At 36.1% G+C, this 19,018-nt stretch overlaps 3 protein-coding genes across 3 annotated transcripts; all 3 read right to left on the bottom strand.

The window, feature by feature from the left end:
- Window positions 1–1,107: 1,107 nt before the first annotated feature.
- On the bottom strand, window positions 1,108–8,692 carry LOC147534758 (tubulin gamma-1 chain). The gene is made up of 12 exons (XM_086650395.1): window positions 7,405–8,692; window positions 6,876–7,076; window positions 6,527–6,638; window positions 5,124–5,524; window positions 4,875–4,928; window positions 4,689–4,793; window positions 3,849–3,923; window positions 3,681–3,725; window positions 3,183–3,311; window positions 2,230–2,334; window positions 2,071–2,149; window positions 1,108–1,226 (listed from the first exon to the last, which is right to left on the bottom strand). Exons 1-11 carry the CDS (start codon window positions 7,531–7,533, stop codon window positions 2,081–2,083), a joined length of 1,425 nt encoding a protein of 474 aa, XP_086506521.1. The 5' UTR covers window positions 7,534–8,692; the 3' UTR covers window positions 1,108–1,226; window positions 2,071–2,080.
- Window positions 8,693–9,232: 540 nt separating this feature from the next.
- LOC147534757 (uncharacterized) lies at window positions 9,233–13,000 on the bottom strand. The gene is made up of 3 exons (XM_086650394.1): window positions 11,645–13,000; window positions 10,076–11,120; window positions 9,233–9,592 (listed from the first exon to the last, which is right to left on the bottom strand). Exons 1-3 carry the CDS (start codon window positions 12,378–12,380, stop codon window positions 9,406–9,408), a joined length of 1,968 nt encoding a protein of 655 aa, XP_086506520.1. The 5' UTR covers window positions 12,381–13,000; the 3' UTR covers window positions 9,233–9,405.
- Window positions 13,001–13,400: 400 nt separating this feature from the next.
- Window positions 13,401–18,764, bottom strand: LOC147534756 (mitochondrial adenine nucleotide transporter ADNT1-like). The gene is made up of 8 exons (XM_086650393.1): window positions 18,222–18,764; window positions 17,185–17,233; window positions 16,741–16,904; window positions 15,810–15,847; window positions 15,281–15,393; window positions 15,058–15,171; window positions 14,326–14,670; window positions 13,401–13,768 (listed from the first exon to the last, which is right to left on the bottom strand). Exons 1-8 carry the CDS (start codon window positions 18,371–18,373, stop codon window positions 13,685–13,687), a joined length of 1,059 nt encoding a protein of 352 aa, XP_086506519.1. The 5' UTR covers window positions 18,374–18,764; the 3' UTR covers window positions 13,401–13,684.
- Window positions 18,765–19,018: the final 254 nt, after the last annotated feature.

Here is a 19,018-nt window from a genome sequence, read left to right as displayed (position 1 = left end):
TGATATGTTGTCACTTCAGGTGGGGGGCTGCCAACCACTAGCAGTCCAATTGGTCAGTGCATATATTCTACAATGCAGAAGTCCAGGCTCGATCTCATGCAAATCCAGAAATATTAAACTTAAGTATAAATAAAATAGTTTATTTGGACTATAAACCATTTAATTCGTCGAGCTTCAGACCCACTAATATTTCAGCAGTTGTTATCGTGTTTATCACATTGTCTCGTTGAACCAATGTCTCGTAACTACTAATAGATCGTAGTCGATTTCAAAAAAGAAAAAAAGATCAGGTGAAGGGTCAGAGGAAGAACCAAATGGAGGGATGAATAAATTTTTTTTTTAAATTCGGACAAGTGATGGCCCAAAGACCTTTCTGATTGTAACTTTTCATTTACTATTTCTCTTTTACCCTTTTCTTTTTAATTCATTTGTTCTTTGTTCATTCTCTTTTTCCAAATCAAATGGCCAACAAACAGCCAAAGACTTTCAACGAAAAAAAGACACGCAAAGACACAAAATGCTAAACATCAGTTAGTTGCCAACAATAACAACATTGTCTTTCAACAAAAAAAAAAACAATAACAACATTGTCTGATTTGGTTCCAATTGGCAGGTCAAATCAAATAATATTATTTGTTTTAAATACTGTAGTTTTTTTCTTAAAATTCATGTAATACTCATATTTCATCAATTGGCCTGTCCCTAAGCTATATAAGACAGGCAGCTAGTATAGTTTTAGATTATGTCTACAAATTGCTCACCAGGCGATCCAATCAATATAAAACACTAGCAAAATACCAACAAAACTGATTCAGCACATAATGACTGATGCGCCTGGATTTAGTTTCATTCAGTTTGGTCTGTTCAACATTTTTTTTACTCAAACTACCAAACAATCTACTAATTCATAACTGTTTTGCTTCTAAACCCAAGAATACCAACAACCACAGTATGTGAAACCCTAACTAGGGAAGTCAACTCCAAAGTTGGTTCAATCTAATAAGCACAATTACAAGATGGATGAGTAGCAGAAATTCAGACACCTTTAACCCTCGTTTTTTTTTACTCCAAAATCAATTCAATATGCACAACTACATTAACAAAATACTAGTGCAAATCCGAGGCAAATCCATTAACTACAATACAATATAGAGTAACGCATGAACTCGTTATACATCTCTTTTCACACAATCTGCTGCAGCGGACTTCAACAGTAGCTGCCAAACCTAGATGGAAGAAAAGAAATAAAACAATTTTTTTAGATATGAAAGTCATGCAATAGCTAGAATTTAGGTCCAATCTTAAATAAGTTCACTCAATGTTAAGAGAATGATATAACAACTCTTTCTGGGCAGGTAAACAAAATTTGAGCAGGTAAATCTCTACAAAAGAAATCAACGAAAAACAACAGTAGAAAAGGCGAAAACTTACAACATTTTCTCTTTATATTAGTTAAAAATGATAAAACGGCTAAAAGAAACAGTTGTTTAGGGACATGGAAAAAATAGGCATCTTGAGATAACAGGAAACAAAGTAACAATTGGAACCTACCAAAAACTTGCTCCTACTTCTGTTATAACGTCCTTTTTAACAGTAGGTGCAACTTGATTTGCCCAGTGTGTCCTATGACAGACGTGAGTGGAGTCGAAGAGGGTGAGCTTGACAGGAAGGAGCGGGAATGCAAGACCCAAATGGATTTCTTAAGATGACTTGCGCGATGTCGTGAACCTGGGGACTCAATTCAACCCTCTCCCAGACAAAGCCTTGTGTCAAAGCAAAGTAAGTTTGGTCCTAAGAATCTTAACTACTTTCACTTACTGGCACAAGTTCCAGATTCCAATGGGTTAGAATCTGAGAGGTGAGATTGGTTATTTGTTATCATATTGAAAGTAACCATGGATTTATATATGGTAGAGTGTTCAAGTTACAAGTGTTTAAAAGACACTTCAAGCTCAAGGAAATGGGAACACGTGGACCTCTTAGGCTGGGGCAGTGTAACATATGGTGATAGAAATGCAAGTTAGGATGGTAAAGTCAGACGATAGAAATGCAACTCAGAATATAACTTACTGGGTATCTTTTAAGCAGCTAAGTTTGGATTCACTGTCCCCGTGGCATTTCCTTCTCCCGTCAGAGCACGGTCAGGGTCCTGTAACGGAATAGAATCTCACTTAATATCCCGCAAATTGAAGTGTAAGACTGAACAATTTGGTTGCTAGAGAATCATACCTCCATGCCCCACTTAATATAATCTGGTGATTCACATGCTTTGTATTCATCAACTAAGCTCTCGATTATTTCTCGAGATTCATCAAATTCAGAAAGATCATTATCCTATTCATATTTGATGAAACGAGTTAGTTGCTTTAAGTGAAAATATTTTTAAAACCATGCACAGTAGTCAAAGATCATCTGCATGCAAAGTTGCAAACAGACATATATTACATGTAAATTCCATTAATTTGTTCTGGATTTCTTTTTGATCTCCAAGGATAAGACCTGGGAATGAGAGTCTAGTCTAAATATTAGTTAAAGTCTTTAAGCATGTTAGAAAGAAGTGTAGTTGAATTTATTTATGAATATGTCACTACCCAACCTTTACAGAAAAAGATATGCCCCTATCATGTGCTGGTGTCCTACAATAGTCTGGAATTAATGAAGTTTCCGACAGCTAACCTGAAGAACCCCACAAACCCCATCCCTACATTATTTTGTTTCTTGAAACTTAAAAAATATTTACTTGCACTCTTTACGTATTGTTCGACATAAACAGCATATACTCAGGTTGTGTCTAATCGATCTTTTGACAGGGGAAAGAGAATATTTGCTATTAAATTTTGAATTTCTTTAATTAAAGGAAAAAAGTTCCCTCGATAACCAATTCTCTACAAAATATGGAAAATTGTGACCCAAACTGCCCCATACGAAAAATTCTCTTATGATTTGACAATATTTTTCCCTTTCTGTCAATTCACAACCAACTGCAGCCCTAGATAAAAAAAACTGATAATACAATAGCAAAAAGTGTCTGGCACATGAGTAGTCAAATGCCAATCTGGAAGATTGTGGGGCTTGAGAACTTGAAAGAAGTAAAAATGTCGACAGAGGAAAGGAACCACCCCCCCATCAAGGTATATTACTAAAATTCAAAAAACAAATACACGTGAAAGTAGTTAACTTACTGCAAACATTGGGAACTTGCGATAATTGTCAAGGAAAGCTTGTTTCTTTCTCAACTTCTCGTACTGGCTCAAACACTTGCTGAACAGGTGCCTTATACTAGTATGACTTGCAAGCATAAGACCGCTAACCTAAAATAAGAGTGCACTTTATGAGATTAGATAATTGAAGTATCTCAAAATCAAATAAGCCATTACAAGATTATAAATCATGGCAAGAAATTCAAGGATGCATAGCGAGGTACTTATTTACAAAAAAAGTAAGAAGAGTAGGTATTAACTGAGATAAAAGTTATAAGGGTATATCTCCAACGGATGCTCTCCTGGCGTAAGATTACACTTTGTAGTCGATAAACGTAGTAACTTAAGAGGCTAGGAGCGGACCTTCGCCTCTCACATTTCATAATACCTTTTCGTATATAAGTAGATTTAGGATTTATCAGATCAGATTGTTTTTTGATATTTCAGTACAAGAAAAGAAAGAAAAAGAATTGATCTTACTCTATGGGCAGTTTGAACATAAGGAGACTTCCTAGACAGTGCAACCTGCAAACAAAGAACAGAGATGAAAAGGAGGAACAACAGACTCCGTTATGAATCCATCTGCTGAACAAACCAAAGACACCATGAAAAGGAAATGAATGAAGATATGTTCTTGTCAAAGCAGACCTGAATGCTGGCAGGACCCCACTCAATGAAATTAACAAGCTTTCTTTCACGTATTCTCTGCAAACTTTCATGAACCTGGCGAACATAGGAAAAATTTCAGAAACCTGGTTAGAATTTTGAGCAACACAATTATAACAAATTATGCTAAGCTTGCCTAGATAATAAATAAGATTCATAAATAGTGAAATTCTTTGATGTTATCTGTACTACACAGTACTCGAATATAGTAGAAGTTCTTTATGAACAATAACTTCAAATCAAGTACTAGATATAGAAAAATCAGATAACATGTTAGATGTCTGGCAACCACCAGAAGATTCTATTAACCTGCAAATCCGATCATGTGGTCTATATTTTGATTAATCCCAGGAATTGCAAGTGTATAACTGTTGAATCCTAGGTGTGCAAGTGCACATTGTCAAGCACCATCGGATCTTGAATGAACAACCGGCTACCCATAAGACCTCATTCAAACTCCTAGTCTATGCTGAAAGTCGGAAATATTGGGAGTACCAATTGCGATCATCTGCCACAAGCCCTAGAGCTATACCCACCATAGAACTTCCAAACTGTTGCTAGCGTACACTAAACTATGTCAAAGTTCAAACAAATGACATATTCTTTTTTTTTCAAATACAAAGGAGTGACATTATCTAAAAAGCAAATCCATTAGGTAATTACAAGCCTTAATAAAAAGGTTCTCTCATGATTATTCTGCGAAATGATAAATGTTCACTTAGTTTAGGTTATTTGCTTCCATCTAAGAGTTTAGTTTCATCATTTTATGAGAAATAGGAAAAATTGACGAACTCTGGTGACTAAAGCCCATAAGAATATTACCTGAGTTGGGTCTACTTCTCCTTGAATAATATTTAATATCGATATGTATTTTGCTTGACTGGCTTCTTTGTTTCGAGCATAAGAAGAAACCATAATATTCTTTGTCTGCAAAATATACCACTGTCAGAAGCATGCGTACCCAACAATCAGAAATGTTGGGGAAAATATTCAATCAGCAGGGCTTGCCTGCAAAAGCCTTCTCATAACATCTAGAACTGTAGTTTTACGGATCACATTAGCCTGCCAATAAGAGAATTAAAGAGTATCAGGCAACTGCAGTATTAACCTGCTAACAAAAGCTAAATATTAACTGCATCTTATTAACATGACTGACTATATTACGAACTAGTGCCTTAATAGAAAATTCATGAAAGAATAATATTGCAAGATATTTCATAAAAGAAAATTCCGAACTCGGATTAATTGAAATATAACCTGCCGCTCGACTGTAAGTGGTGTATATCCGGTCATAAGGAAATGACACCTCGGAGTTGGAATTAAAGAGGCAAGAAGTCCGACCAAGTCATTGTTCATATATCCTGGATAACGCAGGGTGGTAGTGCTTGCAGACATCACAGTAGAAACCAAAGAGTTTGTTTGTGCAAAGGTAGGGTTTGATAAATGAAGCCGCTCCACTGCTATCCTATTCAATGCAGTATTGTCAAGCACAACAACACAATCAGCATTTAGCGTTAAACGCTTCAGTGTCAATAGTGAGTTGTATGGCTGAACAACCACATCACTGGTCTCCATCTGATTAGGAAATACACTATATGTCTGAACAAGTTTTTTGCTGTAGCGGTCATTCAATGTCTCCAATAAATATGAACCCATTCCTGTGCAAAAGTTAACCAATTAATACAGTAGAAGAAAGCCAAGAATGTACAAAATACCACAAAATAACACTTAGAAAAGGAATCAATGTAAGTCGCGCTAACTGCACATAGAAAACATGTGTGGGTAAGCGATGACTGATATCCATAAAATTGGGATCATATGCATAAAATCATGAAACCATTAAAAGAAAAGTCCCCAAGTCTAAGACCAACATGAACAAACAACTTAATTCCAGAAACAATTACGTATTAGAAGTGTAAACATGTTTTTTCCTTTTCTGTACAGTTAGCTCGAATCGCCCAACTTCTTTGAGATGCCTACTTAAGCAATCTCAGGTCTACCAACGCCACACAGTTACCAATATTTCATCTAAAATGCAAATTCGTTTTACTACTGTCAACGAGGACCATGGACCACGGTTAATCTTGTAAGGTGGCTCTAACGGATGGTGACTGCAGTCCCTCGTCTTTTTTTTACCATAACTAGTGGAAGCATGCTAAGAACTTTAAGCATCTCTTTGTAGGGTAACTTGGATTAGGTAATATTGGGAGTTCGAGCTTACGAAATGCGCAATGATGTATAGATGAATATTTAAGGGGGTTTGGGACAAATTCACTCTCACAAGTTCACATGCCTTTTGACATTGTGGTTATGAGAGTAGGATGTTTACACCTAAAGCATTTGATCAACTTGGAACTAAGCAATAATCCAGCGACCAAGAAAAAGATCCTATCGAGTTGGTTCAATTGTATATGGAATATGTGCTTGAAACATGCTGCTGACTGACAGATAATGAAGTCTGAGCCGGAAGGCCTCGTTGGTCCCCATGTACTTATATCAAATTAAAAAAAATAGTAGTTAATAGGATGAACCGCGACTTAAGTAACCAGATTTCAGAAGTCGGCCTATTGCAACAGTCCAACCACCTGAAAAGTCCAGGTTGTAGAAACCCAGAAATAAAAGAAAGAACCAATTAGAAGATTAAATGAGAAGCAAAAAACCTGAGCCAGTTCCTCCAGCTATAGAATGGCATAAGACGAAACCCTCAAGACTATCACTTCCGTCAGCTTCTCTATCAACCATGTCCATTATATCTTCTTGTACTTGCTCTCCCTGGTAGAATCAAAATAGTATAAACAAAAACGGGAAACGAGTATTCCGATGACATAAATATAACTCGCAGAATGGAAAAAAAAGGTATCCTGGTAGATAAATGAAACCCCATTCAGGAAAGAAACTTTAAATGCTTCCAACATATACATACAATACTCTCTTCGTCGAATAATACACTTAATTAGGTTTGAAAACAAAAAAGATACACCAGGAAAAATAAAATACCAAACAACATACCTGGTGATAACCACTTGCCCAATTATTTCCAGCACCACCTCCATGATCTGATACAAATATGTTTTCGTGATTGTAAAGATTACGATACTCACTATTTTGAATACCGTTGATAACTCTGGGCTCTAAATCGATCAAAAGAGCACGTGGTATGTAGTGTTGGTCATCAGCTTGATAGAAAAATACATCTTTTCTATCGCCTCCCTGAAAATTTTATATTGCAACAGACAAAATTCAAGATTATATTAATGGGTGAAGAAAATACCCATATCACAATCTCTGCTTAGAGAGCATAACTGAATTCATAGCTATACACCTAACTGAGAAAAAGGATTCCACTCTAATTCAGTCATATTACTTCAAAACTTATCAATTTGGAAAGGGAAAACAATCTGAAATAGTAGTTCTCACTCAACTATTTAACCTAACAATCAGACTGAACACTAGAACAAGCTAAGCAAAGAATAGAAAGACCAGTAAATACAGAAATGAGTTAGTAAATGAAGAGAAGTAGAAAGAAGAAAAGTGAAACCTGAGTGGCAAAATCTTCGAGAATCCCATCTTTGCTGATGCCATGTTCGAGACAAAGTTGCTTCCAGAACTCCATTCCGATCTGGTTCCCACATTGTCCAACTTGTAGAGTAATGATCTCTCTAGGCATATTTTAACTCGCGTTATCGAAGAATATAAACTAGGGTTTTTCTCAAATGAAGGTTTAGGGGAGTTTTCTCTCTCTATCTCTCTCTCTGCTCTGAACTCGCGCGAACGAGTTTTAAAAGGTGAGGGGGAAAAGTGACGATTTTGCTTTGGGTCTTTAATTATTACTATTTCTTTTTGTATGATACCCGCGAAATAGACATAACCTATGACCGAATTTTGTGAAATGAAGTCATGACCGTCGATCCTTCGGATTCTCAAGTAAGTCACTCTCTGTTGACTGTTAAGGGTCCGTTTGGTAGGAATAGATTTGTTAAGGGCTCGTTTGGTACCAATATATTTGTAGATGAGGGGAGCTTACTCGTGACAAAAGATGTGGTGCTTTGGGGCATAAAATATTGGTTGGAGTACCCACATACTTTGGGCCAATCCACTTTGACGCCAAATTTAGTGAAACCTAACATTAAGTCCCAAAGTCAACCTTCCAATCTTTATCTTTACTGCCACAACTTCACCACCAATTTTCCCTAGTTTACTCTCTCCTCTGTTTTTGTTGCGTCGAAGAGCAGACATTCCTTTCGCCAAGACTTCTTCCTTCGAGAAGACTTTAGAGGAACCCTTCATCTTCCCTTTGTCAGAGAAGAAAATTAATCCAAATGAAGGAATTCCAACGAAATGAGCATTTTCCTTCGCGGGAACAAAGAAAGCGAAGAGAAAAAAAAAAACGACGATTTTTGTGGTCGGAGAGGTGATGGTGACGCGATGTTTAAAGGGTGATGACGAAGATAAATATTAAGGGCTAAAAAAATATATATGATGTTTTTAGGACGTAAAATTGAGTTGTGCTACACTTAATCGTGGTGGAAGTAGATTGACGAGTGTGTACCCCATACAAAGCTATATGCCCCAAAAGTTTAACACATGGTGTCTGAATGGTGTTAAAGGTAAACTTATCAATACTTGAAGCTTTTTATGGATTTAAAATTTACAAAAAATTTGAACTACAACCATCTAAAAATATCTTTTTTTTTTTTTTTTTGTTGAGGTACCATCTAAAAATATCTTTCATTCCAGTCTTTTAACAAAACAAAATATTGATGGAAATAATGGTTACGACAATAAATTCTTATTAGAACTGCACTATTATATTTGTTTTCTGATAGTCATTTACTGACCGAAAAAAGAAAATGAGAAAAGATAGATAAGGAACTAGTTGAAAAGAATGGTAATAGAAGTATTATCTATGGGGTCCAAAATAGAAATACTCAGTAATTTTATGATGAAATTTTGAAACACCTGTTAGTTAAAAGATAATCAAACAGAGGGAGTATGCTTTTTCGAGATAAACCTTCTAACAGGTTTGTAGTTTGTCACTTTAATCTTAATATCGTTCACGAAGTCCATGCTATAAGCTTGTCAGAATACCTTTTTTAGTCATATGATGTTGGATCTGTAACAGATGATTAACACAGTGAGCGAGAGCATGGTCGCTAGATAGGCCTCTTAATCATATTTTGCGTCCTTTTAAAAGCCTCAGGGATGAAAAACAACTTGCATATAATCACCCGAAAAAAGTCGTTTTATAGAACTGTAAGCATTTACAACAGGCTTACCACCTTTTAACTTGATAGGGGGTTCGAGTGTACCAAACAAGTCTGTATAAGGCGCCGGATTAGAAAAGATTTATCCACTATCACTACACCTTTGCAAAACTTTGAATAATAAGCTTACTAGGTATTACTATTTACATTGGAGAACCATTAAAAAGAAAGAAAACCGGTTTACTGTTGTTCTACTTATATATTACGTTGAGAGGTTAAAACTAACTGCAGAAATCGTACCCGAATTTGCAGGTTGTTCTCTTCTGATGGTTGGACTAAGAGGGAAGGAAGAAAGGGTCTTCATTGTTCATGTATATAGTGAATAACTGCTTTGAGTAGCGTCTTGCCAATCTCTGGCACTCTTCGAGCCCTCTTCTGTCATATATCTCCAACTCTTCCACAGATTTCTTTAGATCGCCTTCCTCATCCCCGTCCAATAGAAATTCCGCTAAATCAGTGCCCCTGCCATAAATGTAAGAGAAGATAATAAGTAACTAGAGAAGGTTTGAAAGATCAAATGTAACAGATCAAAGTGAAAAACACAAGTACTATCTTAAACAAGACTCAACCAAATGAGAATCCAATCAATTCTTCATTTGAGAATGCAGATTTCTTTCATTAGCCAAAACTATATCCATTGTCATCAAACCGTGTCTTATCCCAGACACTTAAATCAGCCACTTTATCAGATAAGCATCAATTATGAAAATACACAACCCATTATTACCACTTTTTCGAGGACAACAATAAGCAATTAAAAGTAGATAGAAATTTAAGAAAACAATCTTTGAGGCGGAAAAGTAAAGTGGGAAAGTGAGAGAAGTTGCATTGGAGAAACAATTTGCGTACATATGAAATAAAGAAACGAAAAGACCCATTAGTAAGAAAAGAAAATAGGTGACAATTAAGATACTAAGAAAGATGTACGCTGAGTAAGAATCATACCTGTAGGCGTCGAACTTACTAAACCCGCGATTGTTATAAAGCAAAGAACCTTTAATTGATTTTTCCTCAGATGTTTGCTGCCTATATAACGCACACACAGCTCTCATACAGACTTCAGGATCCTCTTCAAATGCAGAAAGCATGTCTGCTTCAAATTGCCATTTTGCTCTTTTGTCTTTGTTTCTTCTAATCGTAGCAATTACCTGACCATAATCCACATTTTCTGCTGAATCTTCTGAACCATTACAACTGTCTTCACTATTCGAACTATCAGACGCTTCCACTATAAATCCACCCAAACTTTCACCCTCACTATCAGAATCATCCTCTTCTTCCACATCCTCTTTCTCGTTCTTACTTAATGGGCTATCTTCCTTCTTTTTAGACTTTCCTTCAGCATAACCCTTCTTTTCTTCACACTGCCTCAGTGAAATCAATCTCCGTCTTGCAGGCGTTTTGGGTTCTTCGACATTATGACTTCCATAAGATACAGTAACATTCTCAGTAGATGGGTTCATAGGAGATAGTTTCGGAACTCCTTCGTTCAGTTCCTCAAGTTTCTTCATCTTAACGTTACTTGTTGGAATCTTATCATCATCCTCACTCTCACTAGTTACAATTTTTGAAGCCCTCTTCCGTTTTGGAGTTGAAGAAAATGGAATATCCTCTTTCGAATAGTCGCTCTCATATGTCACACCTTTCTGGTCTGAAGATGGCCTCTTTAAACCCTTCTTCTGTATCAGATCTTTGTCCCTATCTAAAGATGTTTCGAAAGCATTCTCAGATGAAACATTAACCATTTCTTTGTCACTGATATTAGAAATATGGGTTGGAGCTATCTCCTTTTCATCATCACTGTCAACGATCTCGATGATACTACAAGATGCTAATTTTTTATTACCTTGCTTGTGCATAGCTACCTCTTTATTGGAGCTTTCTTCACGTTCAAAAATTAGCTCCTTTCTAGCTCTAATACCAACTACAACCTTGGAGTCTGTAGAAGTCATCTTCTTCTTCTCAGATTGGATGTCAATAGTTGGTGGCCCTGCAACATACTCGACAATTGGAGAAAAAGGTACACATAGATGAAACGAATAGATTACATGTCCAGTCCACCACATATCAGAAACAAACATAATACCGATAGTGACATATAAATAGAAGTGAGTCAAATAAATCAAAACTGTTACTTAGCCCGGCCATTTTCAGTTTTACAATAAATTTACGTATATGTGGTCATTTGATCATTCTATCTGCATAATGACATTAAAAATAAGAATCAAACAAGTCCCATTTTACTAAACCAGCTGAGAAAAACAATGATGCAGATCATTTCGTTTTCCAAAAGGTGCAGATATTTTCAACCCTACAGGCAATGTTTCTTGAAAAATAACTAATTAAGACAAGACAACAAGAACTCAGTTCTTCAATATCTCACAAGTAAATTTTAACTTTTCGTTTTAAAGCGATCAAACAAAATCAAGCGAAAGTTAGTAGCAACAAAAGGGTTAATTCTACTTATCCAACAATGAATTGAACTATAGAAATATGCGAAGTGTTCCATGATACCTGTTACATGCTCATCTTTCTGCGCTTTAAGTGAGGAAGAGTCATTCAAGCCTGCAAGAACAGTCCCGCCATTGGTTTCACTCTGAAATTTGCTCTTTTCGATCTTACCCTTCTTTTCTTCATCAATGTCGCAAACTTCGTTTTGTAAGTCTCTTTGTTCTAATCCTACCCTTTTAGAAACATTAGAACCATTGCCTCTCAGAGTTAAGTTTTCTTGTTTAAGCATCAAAACTTGAGTTTCCAACTCTCTACACTTAATTTTCCATACTTCTTCAATCTCATTCTCAGCTTTCAATTTCTCACATTCCAAAACCCTAATCTCTGACTTAAACTCAACAAACTTCTCACTCTCATAATTTCCCATCTTTTTAATTTCCTCTTCTAAAGTACTAATCCTTTCTTCTGCCCTCTTTTCTCTCTCGTGAACAACTTTTCGATCTTCTTCTAAACACACAATCTGTTCTTTCATTTCATTACAAACTCTCTGGTACTCTTTCAACTCATCATCAACTTCAACCTTTTGAACCTCTAAAACCCTAAATTTACTTTCAATCTCAACAAATTCGGCTTTCTTCTTCTCTAACTCAGCAGATAACTCATGACACCTGGTTATAGATACATCCAATTCCTCTTCCAAATTAGCTACACGAATCAAGGTTTCTTTCAATTCTTCTTCCTTACTGGTTCCACCACCATTATAGATGTTATCTTCCAACTCTTCCTTCTTAATTTCCATAATTTGTTTCCCTAATCTTAATCTACCTTCTCGAAATCACTAACATATAGATCACTACTTCAGTTGCTTGAACGAATGATCAAATTGTGTTAGTGACAAAAGTTTTAAGAGAGAGAAAGCGAGAAACCCCAATTTGGTTCGGTTGTGGAATTTTAACTGAAAGTGTAAGAAGTTAAAACCAAACCTAAAATCGAAGAAGTTGGAGAAAAAGCAGAAGCATCCGCGACTAAACTGGCCTCCTGAAAGTTATAAAAGATTGGTAAAAAACCTGTAATTGGGGAAGGTGATAAATGTTAACGTTGGGAAGACAGAGAGAGAAAGAGTAACGTTCGTTGCAGAAAATGGAGGGAGGTGGGCGCATCTCTGGGGAAAGGGTACTTCTATAGTAGGCCCACTTTTTCGATGGAGGCTAGGGTTAATCCATTTTTTTTTTTTGTTCGACAAAAAAAAAAAAAAAAAGTAAATTGTGCGAAACAACTAGTAGTCCAGTTGGTACTTGGTAGTGAATATATTCGGCAATGCCGAAGTCTCACGCTCGATCTATAGAAATGTAAATTCAAGATTTATTGGACTTAAGTAGAAGTGAAGTAATTTGATGGGTTTAACTCAACAGTTTAGTTGGACTTTAGACCCATTTCCGTAAGATTTAAATTCGACAACTATCGTGCATATCACATTTTATTAATGTATCACTATATTTGTAATGACGATAAGAGTCCATATCCATAAAAAACATAAATTATTTCTGGTAGATGGTGTAGTACTGAAAAAAAAACAATAAAAGTTTTTGCAGAAAAAAAAAACAATAAAAGTAAATATTTTGAAAAACAAACAATTTTGTGTTTGAATAGCATAAAGACGTTAACAAACTTTTATACTTTTTTTTTTTTGATGATCTAACTCTTTTATACTTGAACAGCATTAAGGTATTAACAGAACAACGACGAAAAAACCCTAAAAATCAAAATCAATCTCATATCCACTGCACCAACCAATTCAAAAGTGAGTTGGGAAATCAAATAAGAAAAAGAACACTACAAATTCTTCATTAAAAACTCTATGTTGTTTAACTTGTTTCTCAATCCACACAAACCTTTTATTTCATAACAGCATATATAAATAAGTTAAAACAATGGCATATTCTAAACACTGAGAGACTAGAAGATTTATCAACATAGCAATTACTAATTAAGTTTTCGACTTCTCTTCCCTTACTCTTGAAATAATCTACCCTTTCTTCGCCTGCCAAAATAGCAATCGACGATTCCCACCAAAATACCCTGGTTTTCTAAATAAAATCATATTTAGTCTGATATTCTCATCTCAACACCAAGAACATCCTTCACCTGCTCGTACGTCACAAATGCAATAGCTATGGACGGAACCACCTGAACAAAATTATCAATATTAACATTAACTTTTACAAAATTAATCAATATTTCTTTTTCTTTTTACAGATGAGATGAAGCGAACAGCCGACATGACTAAATAAATGCAGACATCCCAACGATATAATGAGATATTTGGCAAGTCGGAAACGAGAGATGCAATCACATCTACTAAGCGGTGTGTATGGTCTGATCTTCTAAAGAGTTGGATATTGCAACCACAAAATCAAATTCTGGCCAATTAATATTCAGGGAGTTGATAGTATCAACTCCCACAATGATGAAGATTCGAACACAAAAACTATTAATAAATTCGATATACGTGACATGGCAGAAGCTAATTGGTTCTACGGATCCAAATCTTGGTCAACCCATCCTAAATATCTTCCCCCAAATCCGTTTGTGTGCCATGTGGCAGTAACTCATTGGCTCCACTGTTTCATTTTCCAGTCATTTAGTCAACCCACGGAAATAATTTCTACTAACATAGAAGGATAACAGCAAGGTAAAGGAGCGATTTCATAAAACTGAGAGTCTGAATACGGTATAATACTGACCTTGACAGAGTTGGGAATCAAACCCTTGTATAATGCTCTTAAGCCCTCATTTCGAACTGTTTTTCTGAATGCATCCACCATACCAGTATATTCAAGTGCCGACTTGGTCCTCCCATCCCCAGCAACAATTGACGAAGCATTGTGCCATCCTACCATCTGCATTCTTCTACGAATGACATCTAGAGGGTATGCAACCGTCTGGCCAACCGTTCCTGCAGCAGCTCCACATGCAAGCCTTGTTGTCACGCTCAATTCTGTGTCCTCAACTAATCCGAAAGGTCGGGTCTTGATCAACCAGTCTTTGAGAGATTCATAAACTGCAAAGTTGAGGCCCACGTATGGAACCTGTCCAATACCAGTAAATGCGTAAGAGATTTATCAATGCCAAATGCAAAATAAATAGGACCTCTAACTTATCTTGGTTACCAACTATATTGATATAATAACTACAGGCACTCCTGAAGCTGTGGCTATATCACTTTGACTTGTACTATTATACAGCTCTAATCTAGTACAAGCTGAAGGAGAGGAACACGCGGAAAGAAGAAAGACTCCCTTTTTCAAAATCATGTGCACCTTCTTCCCCTTAATTTCTTTATTTGCTTCATTTTATCTTTCTTATTTTTATTTTTTGTGCTCGACTTGAAGTTGATTGAACCTAGAACTGCCACACGTATGACGTGACAACTGACAGATAAAGATGGCATATTGCAATAGGTTGAATCCACTTACAACACCAATGACAGAAGGAAGCCAGCCTTTGTACAGAGCTCGTGGGCCTTCTTCTCGGAGGACTGTTGACAGTGCATGAAACATTCCTCTGTACTGGGAAGGAGATTTTTCTGTCTGCACACAAAAAAATTGGCATAAACAAACTCCATTAGAATGTTGAGATAAATAGCACTAATCCGGTCAAGTTTGAAATTGATTTCAAGAAGACGGCTAAATTACATACCTGCACAGTGATCCTCCCACGTACCATGTCCATTGGGTAAGTTGCTGACATAGCAATAATGCCAGCACATGCCCCAGCTCCAAGCCGTAATAGAGGAGTGAGTGGTGCATCTTCTGTAGAAAGCTCAATAGGATAAAAACTAATGTATCAATCAACTCTATCAAAATATAGTAACCATCTAATGTGTCTGAATTCGTGGACATAATATTAGCAGCAATAGTTAAATAGGTATGATCATAGTTGTTTCTTTAGTTTACGTGTCGAATAAAGTCGCCATCTTCATATGTTAAATCCATCCATGTTTGCACGAATTTTTCCAAAAAAAGTCTGAATACTGATTATCAAGCTTCGGTCTCTCAGCTACTACTAATATGGTTTCTACAGTCTTAAATATGTCATTTTATCTCATTTCAATCTTCGATAGTAGTGAGTGTGATATGATCTATTGCCGAATTATAGTTGTCAATAAAGTAACAACTAAAAATAAACATGATCCTTCTCAAAATGGAAACAGATGTTATGGTCATACCATTGCCTGTTTGCTGTCGATAAAGCCATAAAATCCCCCTGTTCGCAAAAACCACGAAATGTTCAGCAAAAAGATAGAATTAAAAGCCTGAGCCAGATACAGACCTAGTCACCTAGAAAATATTAAGTACATATGTTCATTTAGCATCAGATAACCAGAATCTTATCTTATTAACAAATGAATTTGAAAACACTCCGTATATTTTTGTCCCATGGCTCACATACTCACATATATGAGGTATACTCACATAGTCACATATATGAGGTTCAGGAATATAATAACTAAACAAAATGCTAAAAAGGCAGCAAGCACCAACTATATGACATATCAAGCAAGCAAACTGCAAGCCCAACTGCATGAGTTTGTATGGGAAAACTAAATGTTGTTAAAAGTATTATAGAGAACCAGGTCCACCAACATTGATATGCTTGCTTGAATCACCTTCAGCAGTATATAGATAGTTGATCCATAACAACATCAATCTCAATAATAGACAATCTTATAGATGGATCTTGGGTCTTTATGCCATTATAAAGACTTCGACAAGCTCGAACAATAACCTTTCACAGATATACTAACTTTTTAATTGTATAGGATCGTAGTTGAACACTAGACACCACCTAAGGTAGTTGGATGTTGGTTTATATTTGAAGAAGTTTGATTTCTTGTTGCATTTAAAATTCATACCATGCCCAAGTTCGAGTAAACCTGACAACTAATAGTACTTAGTAGTAATGCACGGATACGAAACAAAGGCAGAAACCTATGCCAGAAACGTTGTTCTCAGAATGCATCAAAAAACATGAGTAAGATACATCAGAACAATACTGAAAATTAAATCATTAGCTATTATTGATTAAAAATAAGTGAAGTTAAATGGCGGCTATTCTAATGTATGCAAAATGCAAGATTTGAGAAAAGGGAATCTCACTGAGATGCTTGCTCGTAGCTGAAAAACTTGACTGCTGAGTTTGGAACTATACGAGCACAGTTAGTACCATTGCCCTTGAATAATCCTCTAAAACCCTCGGTTTTCCATATATATTTCAGACCTTGAATTGTCCCATTGTATTTGATGTTGTGGGGATTTTGGACCTGCAGTTCCCAAATCATATCATGAAGGTAAACTATCAAACAACATGGAAATGATGAAATTAGATTATCGCTGTCGCAGGCTGTCAGGCTCCCAGATTATCCCAAGCCAATTGTCCCAATTCTGTCGTTGAGGCATGAGACACATAGGCTTGGGAACATTCACTTGTAAAAGACCACTAAAGAGAATCTTTAGCTGACACGTGGTATAACTTTAAATGAGATGTTCATATGCAGAATCTGCAAGTAACATTCTTTGCTAGAATGATATCAAATAACCTACCTGAAGCAAAATCTTCATTCGTTCTAATGGAGCAACAGCTGTGCGTGACCTGCAACAGAATAGAACAGGCGTTAGGACAATAGTCGTGCAGCTCTCTTGATGATCTAACACATTTAGCACTTCAAAGATTAACAAAAGCACATGGTTCCAGATGCAGTTTAACGGGACCAATTCATGTTACCAAAAGCCCAAATATTTTCAAACTTACATACGACGTCTAAAACTCAAATTCACCCATGACAAACCCATACATGCCCTGCTGTTGATGATATTCCAAATCAGAAGGGTTTTTCAAGATCAATATCCAGCAAGCAATATCTGGGAGTATTAATCCAACGGGTGACACGATTTTCTCCGTTGTTAGCATGTGACAGTTAGCATTTCACAAAAATTACAGTAAAAACTTTCAACAATTAAATGAAGAAAGGATTTTTTGTACAAATTACCCAAAAATATTCTTGCTGCCAGCTGACAACAGTGAAACCAATTTCCTTGGACAAAGTTCATGTCAATTAACACGTCTCACTTACAAACTACAAAATCATGTACACTTGGTTGTATTTTCTCACCACATTGAGATCCAACAAAACAACCTACAATAAATTAATACACTAAGAAACTAAAAGGTATATTTAGATTGCATATTGAACTCTTCAAAACAAAAACAAATTTGATCTTTAAGAGACATAAAGAAAGCTTTACAAACAACAAAGACGAAAAGTAGAGGAATCCACAACTTACAGCAAAACACTAGTTAGGGTTTAACAAAATTGCATTTGGAGAAAAACAAATTGAACGAAGAAGGAAAAAATAGGGATAGAAAATAGTAAAGACTACAATAAAAATAAAGAAGCCCCAAAACCCTAATCAGGGTTTAAACCCAAACCATGGAAATCCCAATATATGAACGAAATAACACAAATAAACGAGGAATCATCATCTCTGATTCTAAATGATCATAATGATAAATACTGAAACCTGTGAAAATTACAATTTATATAATAAATCAGAAGAAATGAAGAGGTAAAAGAACTTACACTCCTCCGGCGACTCCACCAGCAACAAGAGATTTGCAAATACTGAGGATCGCGTGACTCGGAGCCTTAACACCTTCACTCGCTTCTTCAGCAAGATTAACGATCGTTGAAACTGCTGTTTCACTCGTTGTTTTAACATCCTCTGACGCCATAAGACACCTAAAAGACCTAAACAAACGAAACCCTAGAAAAAAGAAAAAAAAAATTAACACAGTTTTTCCCGCTGAATCTCTGAGTATGGATTACTTGTTTAATTATGGGAACTTTTATCCGACCACAAAACTCATCATTTCTCTCAGTTTCCGGCGAAAAAGTTAAGGTTTTCGCGGAGCTTCGGGGGAAAATGATCGATTCCGGTGTTATTTTGTTATGTTCAGTGACGGCGACTTATGGCATTATCGTATCGTCTATAGAGAGAGAGAGAGAGATTTTATTTTTCTAGAGAGAGAAAGTGGGAAGAGATTGGTAAGTTCTGTTTCTGTTGGTACGGCTCGTATTGGACTATTCCCGAAACGGAAACCTAAGATCATATGACGCCGTTTCACGGTCCCGCCATAATCCGGCAAATCTTATTAACAAATTGGTCCTTGATCATATTCTTATTTGGTAGAAGGTCCTATTCGCTATGGGTTAGGTGGTGTTTGTCATTGATTTCTACTAAAAGGCAGTGTCACACTCTTTTTTTTTTTTTTTTTTTTTTTTTTTTTTTGTTGAACTAAGGGCAGTGTCGTTCTCACATCCTTAAATTCATTATCCAAAAGAATTGGCATTTGCTCCATCTTATCCAAATATTGGAA

Source organism: Eschscholzia californica, unplaced genomic scaffold (genome assembly GCF_041429995.1).
Source record: "Eschscholzia californica isolate CP2 unplaced genomic scaffold, dmEscCali1.0.p SCAF_6, whole genome shotgun sequence".
Classification (NCBI taxonomy): domain Eukaryota; kingdom Viridiplantae; phylum Streptophyta; class Magnoliopsida; order Ranunculales; family Papaveraceae; genus Eschscholzia; species Eschscholzia californica.
This window is presented reverse-complemented; position numbering and strand designations above follow the sequence as displayed.